We start from the raw sequence: 12,739 nt of genomic DNA, 5'->3' as shown, positions 1-12,739 counted from the left end.
TAGATGAGGATGGCAGACTCAAATGCCTTCAGGGTCAGGCAAGTATTGAGAATGAGGGGTGCAAATCTTTAGTGTAAGATAATAGGGAGTTACAAAAATTATGGCCAATGGGAAAGGGTACTCCTGCCTTCTACTACTACTTGTCTTCAGTTGATGGTTTAGTGTGGGAATGAGGGCTCAGTGTGGCCACATTTCCACTTTTTTTTCAAAAGATGCAGGGAATGTGGATTTTTATGTGAAATCTTCCAATTCTTAAATGTTGGTGCAAATGAACAACATAGACTGATGAACAAAAACAGACCCGGAGACAGGGAAGCATCGATCAGACTGTCAAACCTCAGAGGGAAGGTAGGGGAGGGTGGGGGTAAGGGGGAGAGATCAACCAAAGGACTTGTATGCATGCATATAAGCCTAACCAGTGGTCAAGGACAACAGGGGGGTGGGGGCATGCATGGGGAGGGGTTTGGGATGGGAATGGGGGGATGAGGACAAATATGTGATACCTTAATCAATAAAGAAATTAATAAAAAAAATGTTGGTGCAAACATGTTCAGAAACACAGAGAGCCAAACTCAATATATCTGTGTGCCGAACTCAGCCCAGGAACCTCGAGGGTGCAGCCTCTGGACTAGATGTTGTCCAAAGTCTTTGCCCCATCGGAAAGGATTTGGCCTAGCAGCAGGCTGTCCCTTCAATCTGTACGTTTTTGGCTCTCTGTACTATTTCTGCTACAGTTTAAGCAGAGTGGACGAGGGCCTAAGTGTAACTGTGTTTATAAACACCCTGAAGAATTCCATATGGTATGCCGAATGTGAAGTTGGCTTAATTTGAAGAGATTAAATGTACTCAGGCAATTTCAGAGCTATCTGTTTTGTAAATCAATGCGATTTGTCAGTGGCAGGCCAGGAAGAGATGAGCTTTGGGAAGTGCAGCTGGTGTGACCAGGAAGCCAAGTGGTTGGAGCAGAAGAGGCAAGTCAGTGTGGAAGCAGCTCTCCTGAACTCACATCACTTCCTCTCTGCACTACACATGCACACATGCACACACACACACACCACACGCACACACATGCACAGACATGCTCACACACAATCCCCTTGCCCCTCCCCTACTCTGATTTAGTCTCCTGCTTCTTAATTTGAAACTTATCCAAATGAAAAATACTTCCTTTATGCATTCAGGGCAATGTGGGAAATGCTTAGCAATCTGGGACCAGGTATCTGAACTGATCGTGGCAGAAGCCCTCATGCTGGGGATGCAGACCCTTCCTCCTCTAGCATTAACTACCTGTAGGGGCTCAGATAATCATGCCCCTCTTCAAGCTTCTGTTCTTTTTTTTTTTTTTTTTAATATATTTTATTGATTTTTTACAGAGAGGAAGGGAGAGGGATAGAGAGTTAGAAATATTGATGAGAGAGACACATCGATCAGCTGCCTCTTGCACACCCCCTATTGGGGATGTGCCCGCAACCAAGGTACATGCCCCTGACTGGAATCGAACCCGGGACCCCTGAGTCCACAGGCCGACGCTCTATCCACTGAGCCAAACCGGCTAGGGCAAGCTTCTGTTCTTATCTGTAAAATAATGGACATGAACTTTGGATATCTTAAGTCCCCTCCAGCAGTAACAATATTTGGGATCTTTGATTCCCCCACGAGGCAGATCACTCCTGTTCTCTCTTTTAACGTTGTTTCTGCTTCAGAAAATGGACAGCAGCGTCGTGACCCACTCACCACTAACTATTGAGTAGTGGGCAGCATGGAAGCTGAACTGGAGCTTGGAAAGACTCCTGAGGCGACAAAAGACCGGGTGATGAACGGAAAGACGGACCACTTAAACCCGAGCCACATGTTTCAGGCTAACCTCAAGAGAAACTTCTGGCCTTTCCGGTGGTCATGACCTCCCCACAACAATATACCTCTGGCTAAGGATCTCCTCCATCCCTCTCCAGAAGGGGAGAAGAGGAAACACAAAGAAGAACCGCCTGGTGCCGAGCCCCAATTCCTACTTTGCCGGAAACCAATCATTGTCTCACTAATAGAAAGAGGCTGGCCAACCTTGAAGCTCTGAAAGGTCAGAGCCAACCACTCCCTATCTAATTGAGACAATGGTAAGTGAGGCAACTTCCCCATCATGTAATCATGTAAATCCTTACTGATATGATAATCCGCTTATTACCTGCTTAAGGGCTATGGGTGTTTCCCAAAGCTGCTTAAGGGTAATGGGTGTTTCCCATAGCCTCAATAAAAGGGATAGCAAGGCCAGAGCCTAGCGGTAGTCCTCCCACTAGAGGTGGACTCCCGCCTGGCCCCCATTTCCCAAATTAATATTTTCCTAGTCTCTTTTCATTTGTGTGCGGCCTTCTCCAGAACCCGAACCCTGAACCGGAACCCTGAACCACGCGGGACGTGAAAGGGGTTCCTACACTACTTCATGGAAGTGAAATGCCCAGGGTGCTGTAAAATCACCACCGCCGTTAGCCATGCAGAAACGGTCGTTTTGCGTGTTGGCTGCTCCACTGTTCCCTGTCAGCCAACAGGAGGAAAAGCAAGGCTTACAGAAGGATGCTCCTTTAGAAGGAAGCAGGACTAAAAGCGCCTTGAATCAAGATGAGTGGGAAACCATCCAACAAACACATTTTGGATACAAAAAAAAGATACAAACTTCTGTACTAGGTAAGGGGATATTACAGTGGTACCCTACTTCAAGGTATCGACTTCTCTATTGTTCAGGTGTAAAAACAAGAGAAAGTTCTTTTTTTCTGACCCCTTTATTCATTGTCTACTGGTGACTAGCTTTCCCCTATGCATGGGACTGAGCCTCATTTCTGTTTTTATTTATTAGTTTCATAATCAGAAGGAAATATTGTTTTTAGGTTTCCTTTTCACTAAACCTAACATAGATATACACATTTTAAATGGGAGGTTGGAAGCAGAGAATTCAAAGCCATATGGCTTACTTGAGTATTGAATTAATGAACCCTCTTGGTGGTTCCATGGTGTTCATCTCCTCTGGGCACTTCGAATGAACTGTGCAACCTCGATCACACTGGACCTCAGAAGTCAGCACTCCTGAGGCGACAAAAGACCGGCGATGAACTGAAAGATGGACCACTTAAACCTGAGTCACATGGGAGAGCAAGTCCAAAGCTGGATTGGCTACCTCCTGGCTGGGAGGAGAAGTGGAGACTGGGTTGTGGGGCTCAGCGGAGGTCAGAGAAGAAGGCATGTATTTAGGGAAGAGCATCCTCATGGTGGAGGGGGTGAACCTGGAGGGAGCCTGGAGCAGTCCCTGGGGTGGAGTGCTGACTTCTGAGGTCCAGTGTGATCGAGGTTGCACAGTTCATTCGAAGTGCCCAGAGGAGATGAACACCGTGGAACCACCAAGAGGGTTCATTAATTCAATACTCAATAAGCCATATGGCTTTGAATTCTCTGCTTCCAACATCCCATTTAAAATGTGTATATCTATTTTAGGCTTAGTGAAAAGGAAACCTAAAAACAATATTTCCTTCTGATTATGAAACTAATAAATAAAAACAGAAATGAGGCTAAGTCCCATGCATAGGGGAAATGATATAAACATGATGGGGTAGCCATACTGGAGAAAACTGTGCTGTGGTTAAACTATGTGCAGAGTGTGAGACTGTTTACATCAAAAAGAAAGGCCCCACAGCAATGCCACATGCTGTGTGAGGGTGTCATTATGGAAGTAAATGCATAGGAACTGACATCAGAGGACTCTTAAAGGAGCTGCTACCTGTGGTTGTGCTGGACAGGGTGCCCCAGATTGGGTGATGGGTACAGGGTTTCAAAAGCAACAGTTTTCCTTGAATGGAATGTAAACAAAATTTGATAAAAATTAAAAGAATGAGATGGATCTACGTGCACTGATAAATTTTGGTTATTTCCCCTCCACCCCCCGAAGGAAACCATTAACTGTGTTTACCTTTGGGGAGATGGACAGAGGGTGTAAGCAGACAGGAAGTTCCACTATTAGTTTTGTACTTTGCTAGGCCCTCAATTTTCTAATCATGTTTATATATTACCTTTTTAAAAATGCCAATAGAATTTTCTGGGTAATAAGATAGTGGGCCTCTTTTTGTTCTTTTCTTTATATTCAACTATTGAAGTAAACTAATAGATGTTATTTGAAAGGAACTTGCACAAAGTAATATGTGATCTGGATTGATAATTTTGAAAATAGAGAAAAACATAAAAAACAGAATTTAAATCATCCAGATTCTCCCAATCAGACATGATAATAACAGCATTTTGATGGTTGCCTCATCCAGTTTTTTCTCTCATGTCCATTAAATGTCTATTTTAATAAAATTGAGTTGTATTTTATGTTCAATTTTGTATTATTTCTTTTTCTTAATAAGATATAGCATTTCCCATGCTATTAAATATTCTTTAAATAATATAATTTGTAATCTTATATAATAAAAGGCTAATATGCAAATAGACCAAACAGCAGAACAACCAGAACAATAGAACAACCGAACTACTGGTCGCTATGACGTGTGCTGACCACCATGGGCTGTGTGCGGAACATGGCGGGCATTGGCCACAGCGGGATGGTGGAGCAGGCGAGCTGAGGCACCAGACCAAGGTGGGGTGCCGGTCACTGTCATTGGGGTGAGCCTCTGGTGGTTACTGAAAATTCTTTGCTCCCACATGCCACGGTCCTGCCGGGCGCTTGCACCTGCTGCCAGCACTGGCCCCACTTGCACACGCTCTTGGTGCCAGAGCTGCTGCTTATACCCACTGCTAGCACTGGCCCCACTCACACTCGCAGCTGGCTCCAGATCTGCGGCTCGCACCCGCTGCTGGCGTTGACCCCAATTACTCCACATCACCAGTGGGTGGGAGTGGAGCCAGCGCTGTCAGTACATGGGAGCGGTGGCAGCGGGAACGGGGCTGCCAGCAGACAGGGGACTGGGGGCCTTGGCAGGAGGGGAAGGGAGGGGGCACAGAGGATGGGCCAAGACCTGCCCCTGTGCCTATGGCAGCCTCATGGCCCACAGTTCCTTTCAAGGTGCACGAATTCATGCACTGGGCCCCTAGAAGTTACATAAGAATACTATGCATGCACATACATATGAATATCTATTATCTATATCTATCTATCTATATATATCTATAATCATACATAGTAATCAAGTACTGAATAAGGGTTTTACTTGTATTGTCTCATTCATTCTTCCAACAGGCCCATAGGTAATGTTATCCCCATTTTATAGATGAGGAAGCAGAGGTTCAGCCAAATTACATATAGAACTGGCCCAAGTGCCAAAGCCACTGGGTGTGGCTAAGCCAGGTCTCAAATTCATACTTATTGTCTTAACTACTGTGTTAAGCAGGATCTACAACAAGTATTTGTCCAACCCCCTTTTATTGGACATACGCTTGCTTAAAAATTTCTACTGTGTTGAAAGACACAGTAATGAATATCCTTGTCCACACAGTTTGGCTATGTCTCAGAATTCCTTGCTTAAGCTAAATTCCTCACAGTCGCCGAAACCGGTTTGGCTCAGTGGATAGAGCGTCGGCCTGCGGACTCAAGGGTCCCGGGTTCGATTCCGGTCAAGGGCATGTGCCTTGGTTGCGGGCACATCCCCAGTGGGGGGTGTGCAGGAGGCAGCTGATCGATGTTTCTCTCTCATCGATGTTTCTGACTTTCTATCCCTCTCCCTTCCTCTCTGTAAAATATCAATAAAATATATTAAAAAAAAAAAAAATAAATAAATAAATTCCTCACAGTGGAGGACATCTTTCAGGCTCTTGAAATCTATTGCCAGCCCCCTTTGCAGGTGTGCTTTGGAACTATAGGCAAACCTTTTCTAAAGGAATGGCAACTGGGAAGGAACTAAGAACCACAGCAATCATGGCCCTCCTGGGTTGAGGCTGAGCTGGAGCCCGCTGACATTGTCTTCTAAATGATGGCACTCAAGTCACACCTGGCGCCCAGAGAGTTTTATTGAATTTCCCTACAATGCCATTATGCTCTGTAAACACAGAGTCAGGCAGAGCGGTGACCAAGGGCCCCTATCACACCACATAAGGGCACATCTTGCTACATGCCTCCTCTCAAGTTTCTATTATTTCAAATGTCAAATGCACTTTGCCTCAAGCCTTCTCGGCCTTTAATTTTTAAATCCACATGCATTTAATTTATTTATTGGATTTCTATAGGACTTGAGGGGAAATTTAATTCGTATACTTCTGGTTCATCTTTGCTTAAACCACTCAATGGCTTAAAAAGCTTTGTTGGCTCTCCTAAGTAAGAATTTTTTGTGTGCAGCTTCTTTCCAGAGACAGGATGGTTAGGAGGAGGTTTTCTTGTTAAAAAAAAAAAAAAAGTACAAAGCTAGGAAGGTGATAGGCTTGGGGAAGGACAGGCTCCCAGCCATTCTTTCTTTCTTCTTCTTCTTTTTTTTTTTTTTTTTAAAAAAAAAATCCAATTTATTATTTATTTTTTTTCCTTTCTGTTTTGTGCTTCTTTATGTCATATTCTTATTTTTAATTTTTTATTGAATTCATTGGTGTGACATCTATACTAGTATATATAAAAGCGTAAGCAACCTTTACAACCAGATGACCGGATGACCGGCCAGTAGCTATGATGCGCACTGACCACCAGGGGGCAGATGCTCAATGCAGGAGCTGCCCCCTGGTGGTCAGTGTGCTCCCACAGCCAATCTTCCGCAGCTGGCCAACCTCCCATGGTCCCTCCTCCCAGATGGCCAGCCCCAGTCGCCCTGATCGGTCAGGCCGAGGGACCCCACCCGTGCATGAATTCATGCACCAGGCCTCTAGTTGGTTAATAAAATTATATAGGTTTCAAGTGTACACTTCTATAATACATCATCTGGATATTATATTGTGTGTTCACCACCCCAAGTCAAGTCTTTTTGCATCACCATTTATTCCCCTTTTGCCCTCTTCTACCGTCCCTCATCCCCTTTTCCTCAGATAATCACCATACTGTTGCCCAGGTCCCAGCCATTCTTTAAAACATTCTTGCTGATTAAGAGGTTACAGAAAGGTACAAATAATTGGTAAAGCAGTATCTTTTTTCTTGGCCTCATTACTTTAGTTTGAGAGCCCACCAATACTACAGGGATGTATCAAGAAGTTCAGAGGCACCTAAGAATCAAAAATTGTCTCATTCAAAACAATTAATTGGTGACAACTGAAATACCCAATCTGTTCTTCTGACGAAAATAACTGAGTTGAGATCCTTTTAGCCCAAAGCAGTCCAAACTTTATATTTTATTAAGTTATTTCAACCTGGAGGTGGGTACATGTACAATTTCCATCAGATTGGGTACTTTTTTCATTTATTTTTACTTATTTTGGGAATTTTCAAACATTCAGAAAAATGGAAAAAATCGTATAGTGAACACCCATATGCACAAGACCTTGATCCTACAGTGATTAACCTTTTGTCCATTTGCTTTATAACACATCAATCCATCTCTCTATGCCTTTGTCAGTCCATCTTATTTCTTATAATGTTAAATATGCTATGGGATTATTCTCCCTAATAAAGTAGTGTTCAGTGAAGAAGCTTGCCAGAAAAGTGCAAGCTGTATTTTGGAAAGACTCTTTTCCCACTTGAGTTACCATTCTTCCTCATAGAACCACACTGGCCTGCCCTATATTCAATGTGCTATGATTTTTGTCTCTATCAGTGTTACTTTAAATACGAGAGTTGGAGGTCAAAACCAAGATTCCGCTGTTCTGCTCAGAAGACCTCCCACACCCTTTTGACCATGAAGGGGAAGGTAAGCCAACTATAGAGGTGTTGGAGGTAGAGCAGGTCATCAGTAGGTGGCGCTCTTCCTCTGAACCATGACCCAGATTCCCTACTACCCCATCACCAGCTGAGACCAGAAACTAACCTACAGAAAGTGACAATGAAAGGAGTCTTTAGATGCTTTCAGTTTGGAAGGCTGGTTAGACAGTCCTTGGCTGGAGTCTGTGGAAAGCTGTGCTTAACCATTCTCAGGGTCTTTTACATGGAGGCAGCTGCCTTGGCATCCTGATCCCATTGAAAAAGGACATGTGGTACATATCTGTGTTAAGAATAAGCACTAAAACATTTGGGAAATAAATATCTGGGAAGAAAATTGGAGACATGATAGAATCCGAATGGTAATTAGTCATACTAGAATAATTTCATTAGGGAAGACATAGACTAATTCGACCCTTTATTCTTTTCTTTGTTGATTCAGTGCTCAATATTGGGCAGGGGATGGAGTCTGGAATTTGTTGAGAAACAGCTGTTGGAGCCAGACCTGGGTTTCTACTTGAGTCATTCACTGAGTAGCGACTCTTTTATCTGTAACATGAAGATGATATACTTATAGGGCATTTAATTCCTTGACTCAACACATATTGATCGATCATCTACTATGTGACAGACACTGTGCTGGAGCTATGAAGTAGGCAAGGCCACTGCTCTCACGGAGCTCTAGGGCTGGCTGCATTTCATGACGTCTCTATCAGTATCTGCCATCCCACATTCCCTCCTTCTTCTTCTTTGATTTTTAGTTTATGTTAAACACCCTTGCAAGCAATAAAAACAAACCAAATCATGAATAAATGCCTATTTTTAAAACCATTTTTGAGGTGTGCTTGACATGTAAAAATCTATACATATTTAATGTATATAAAATTCAATGAATTTGAGGATAAGTATAGTCCTGTGAAATCATCACCACTATAAAGACCGTAAATGTAACCATTACGTCTAAAGTTTCTTTCCACCTTCATCATCATCATTATTATTGTAAAAATACTTACATAAAATCTACCCTCTTAGCAAATTTTGAGGATACAGTACAGCACTGTTAGCTATAGGTACTATGCTGTATGTTAGATCTCCAAAACCTATTTATCTTGCAGAACTGAAACTTTCTCTGAACCCTTTGACCATCACCTCCTGCTCCCCCCTCTCTGCTTCTCTGAGTTTGACTCTTAGATTCCACATCTAAGTGAGATCATTAAAAAAATGGCTGGTGCCCCGGGATTCTAGTGAGGGGAGGACAACAGTCCAAGTTGAGGTCAGAGTAGACAGGGTTATCGCATACAGGGACTTGTAAGCCAGAGCTGAGGGTTTGTTTTTTTTTTAATCCAAGTGTAATGTGAAACTATTGAAAGATTCTTAGCAATGCAGAGATATAGTTTTATTTACATACTAGAGGCCCGGAATTCATGCAAGGGGCTTGGCCCTCGCAGCCCCAGCTACATCTGGAAGGTCGTCCGGAAGTTGTTCGGCTGTCCGGTCTAATTAGCATATTAGCATATTTATTATTATAGATTAACAAGACCCTTCGGTGGCTGTGTGGGGAAGGGACGGAAGGGTAAGAACTGGAGTAGGGAGACTAATTAAGAGGCCACAGCCTCAGCCCAAGTGAGAGCTGATTGCAGATTGGACCGGCCTGGAATTAATGGACGTAATGACAACACTGACAATGACTATCATTGCCTCAGTGGTTTCCATATTCAGGAATTCTCTCAAGTGCTTTACGTGGATTACTTGTGTCCTCACAACAACCCTCTGATGGAGGTTCTACTTTTATCCAAATGAGAATTCCAGTACTTTGTCCATTACCACATGGGGAAGCAGGCCCTAACCCAGGCCAGGCTACAGCAGGGAATCCAGTGGGAGGACTCAGGACTTCGCTTTTGGAGAAGGGCAAAGAAAGCCGTTAAGGATGATGCCTTGTGTTCTGGCATGGACATTCAGGAGGAAGGTGGTCCCATGTACTGAGATGGGGATGCCTAGAGTAGAAATCAGGATTAGGAGAGGAAAGAGTTCTCATTATACTGAGGATGATACTAAGAAACAGAGACTCTGAGAAATTTGTCAGAGAGTATAGAACTAGTAAATTGTAGACTTGGGATTGGCTGCCTGCTCTAACCACTGCACACACTGATTCTCTTTAAATGAGCAAGTGTTTGGTACGTAAAAAAGCACAGTGTCTAGTGCATAGTAAGTGATCAATTAGTCATAGCTATTATTATTCTTACTAGAGGCCTGGTGCACGAAATTCGTGTGAGAGTAGGCCTTCCTTCCCCCGGCTGCTGGCACCGGCTTTCCTCTGGCACCCAGGACCCGGGCTTCCCTCCAGCCGCTGGCAGGCACCCGGGACCTGTGCTTCCTGTGCCGCCCGGCTTCGTCCAGAAGGTCTTCCGGTCTAATTAGCATATTATGCTTTTATTATTATAAGATTATTAAAATGAGGTTGACCTTCTCTGGTGTATATGGCATTATGTTACTAAGAAATACAGCACAATCTGTGCCCTCAGGAAAGATGCCATGTTTAGGGCAAATCCCGACGCACATGCATGGAAGTTAAAATGATTCAAGACAACCACACAACAGCACAAACAGCAGCAGAGGAGGCGCCACCAGCAGCGTGTGATGAAGTGCGGAAGGAAGGGCATATAACTAGCTGTACAGATTTGCTCAAATATCTAGAGGAACAGTAAAGCCTTGTGCCCGGATTATAAACACATGTGCTCACAACAGGCAGACTCCTTCTCTGTAATTCACTCTGCCCTGTCAGGACCCCAACCAAATGTCAAAGATCGCAACAGTGACATTTACACTGTTTTAATTGCCCGGCAAGATTAGCGTTTGTGGACTTAAGTAGTTCCCAAACAAAGCAATGGAATTTAATGGTTCTGCTGTGCGACAAAATTCACCCCCTTTTCTTTCTCTTTCCTCCCTCCCTCCTTCCCTCCCTCCCTTCTCTTTTCTCTTCATCCTCCTCCTTCTTTTCTCTCTCTCAGCAATGAAGACAAGTTTTTACTAGTATAATCAAGACAAATTCCTTGAAGTTTTGATACAATAAAAATGAAAAAACATAAGTTGCACCCACCTTTCTTGCTTTTTATACACTTTTTTTTTTCTCTGTGCTTCCCAAAATGCCCGAGAATAGATTCTCTAAGTCAAGCTATGTTTTGGGAGGCTTTTCACATTTCCTTAATTTTATTTTCAAAAAATAAAACCACAAGCCCAGAAAGTTTAGAAATAGAGAACATTAAGAAAAAACAACAACATAGAATTACACAACTCCAATACAACTACTGATAAAAACTTGGTGTGTTTCTTTATAGCTTTATTTTTATTTTCCTATGCTTATTTTATACAGTTATAATTCTAGTGTATTTACAATTTTGTATCCTGCTTTTAGATGTAAATGTTTATCAGGTACGTCTTTCTATTAAGTAATCTTCCAATTTTGGCTGGAAGAATCCATTGAGTGAACCTCCCCTAATTTCTAAACCATGTAACTAAATAGCTTTTATAATAAGGAAAGAAAGAAATAAAACAAAATAAGTTAAACAGTGTTCCTCTTTCTCTTAATGTTGAACTCATGTACAGGGGTTGAGCCTCTGGCTCTGAGTTCTGCCATTTGCGACAGCTGTGTGACCTTAGACCAGCCTTGGGCAAACTACGACCTGCGGGCCGGATCCGGCTGTTCTATCTGGTTCTCTTGCTCTCCCCTCCGCTCCTTTACTTTGAATTTATATTAGTTCACACAAACACTCCATCCATGCTTTTATTCCGGCCCTCCGGTCCAGTTTAAGAACCCATTGTGGCCCTCGAGTCAAAAAGTTTGCCCACCCCTGCCTTAGACAATTACTTAACCTCTCTGGGCTTATTTTCTTCATCCATTAAATGTAGATAAGGTCGTGCCTACCTCATAGGAATGGGATGATATCATTGCAGTACATACTGCAGTAGCTGTCACATGATGAGTGCTCAATAAATGACAGCCATCATTACTATAATGATCATTATCACATTTAAGCTTCCAAACATGATTTTGGTGGAATGAACACTGGATTATGGACCATAAAGTGGGAGCTCTGGACCTGGGTGAGCGGTGACTAGATGCTGATTTCTTTACCTGTAAAATGAAGAGTTAAAAACCTGTCCTGTCTCTTTCAGAAGAACCCGGAATGAGATAAAGAGCTCTATAATGCAGGACCTCATGCACATAAGATCTCATGCACTCTTTGTGGCCCCAGAGGCACTGTCCTCTGGCGGTGGCAGCGGAGACAGGGCCTCTCCGATTACCAGCCCTCATTACAGAGTCCCTTCTGTTACTTAGAACAATGCTGTCGGAACACAATACTGTGCAAAGGTCAGCAAAGGCTTCCCCACCGCATGCCTTGGCGGCTCCTTCCCTCCCATTCACAGAAGGCCCAGAGTCACATGGTTCTGCTGTGTTAAGGAAACCCATACCTCAGGCTTTTTAATTTTTTTCTGTCCTATATTCATTTATTTCAGATATTCTATCAATGCCATTTGCACGGCTCAAGTTAGACGTTGTCAGCATTTCCCGTTTAGGCTGCTATTTCCAGGGGACTGTAATTTGATCGCAACATTTGTTCGGGGCAGCAGCCGGCCAAGGAGAGGTCTCCGTGCAAACGTATCTTCCACTCACTTAAAACCACGGCCAGTGCCGCGCGCTCCTTATGTGACCAATTTAAAATGACGGAGGTCGACAAAACACACTGATATTTTGAATTCTGGAAGACGGAGGGGATTGCTTCGACACTGGCGTAGAGTTCATGGCTGCAGGTCACCAAGAGTTTATTCTCTAGCCTCCTGGCAGGATCGCAGGAGCTGCCGAGCCGTCCTTGCGCGCAGCCGCAGACTCCACCAGGTCCTCCCTCTGGGGAAAATGGGTGTGCTGCCTCCTAGCCTTTT

At 43.5% G+C, this 12,739-nt stretch overlaps 1 protein-coding gene across 1 annotated transcript; it reads left to right on the top strand.

Moving 5' to 3' along the window:
- Positions 1 to 1,915: 1,915 nt before the first annotated feature.
- On the top strand, positions 1,916 to 2,593 carry LOC308242173 (small ribosomal subunit protein eS27-like; the record flags this gene model as incomplete). Its single annotated transcript, XM_080656038.1, has 2 exons — positions 1,916 to 1,988; positions 2,427 to 2,593. Coding segments are annotated over 2 exons (240 nt in total), but the record flags the coding sequence as incomplete, so codon positions are not given.
- Between the last annotated feature and the right edge of the window lie 10,146 nt (positions 2,594 to 12,739).

This window comes from Plecotus auritus, assembly GCF_963455305.1.
Source record: "Plecotus auritus genome assembly, chromosome: 1".
In the NCBI taxonomy this organism is placed as follows: domain Eukaryota; kingdom Metazoa; phylum Chordata; class Mammalia; order Chiroptera; family Vespertilionidae; genus Plecotus; species Plecotus auritus.
The sequence above is the reverse complement of the archived record's forward strand: the minus strand, read 5'-3'. Positions and strand labels throughout refer to the sequence as shown.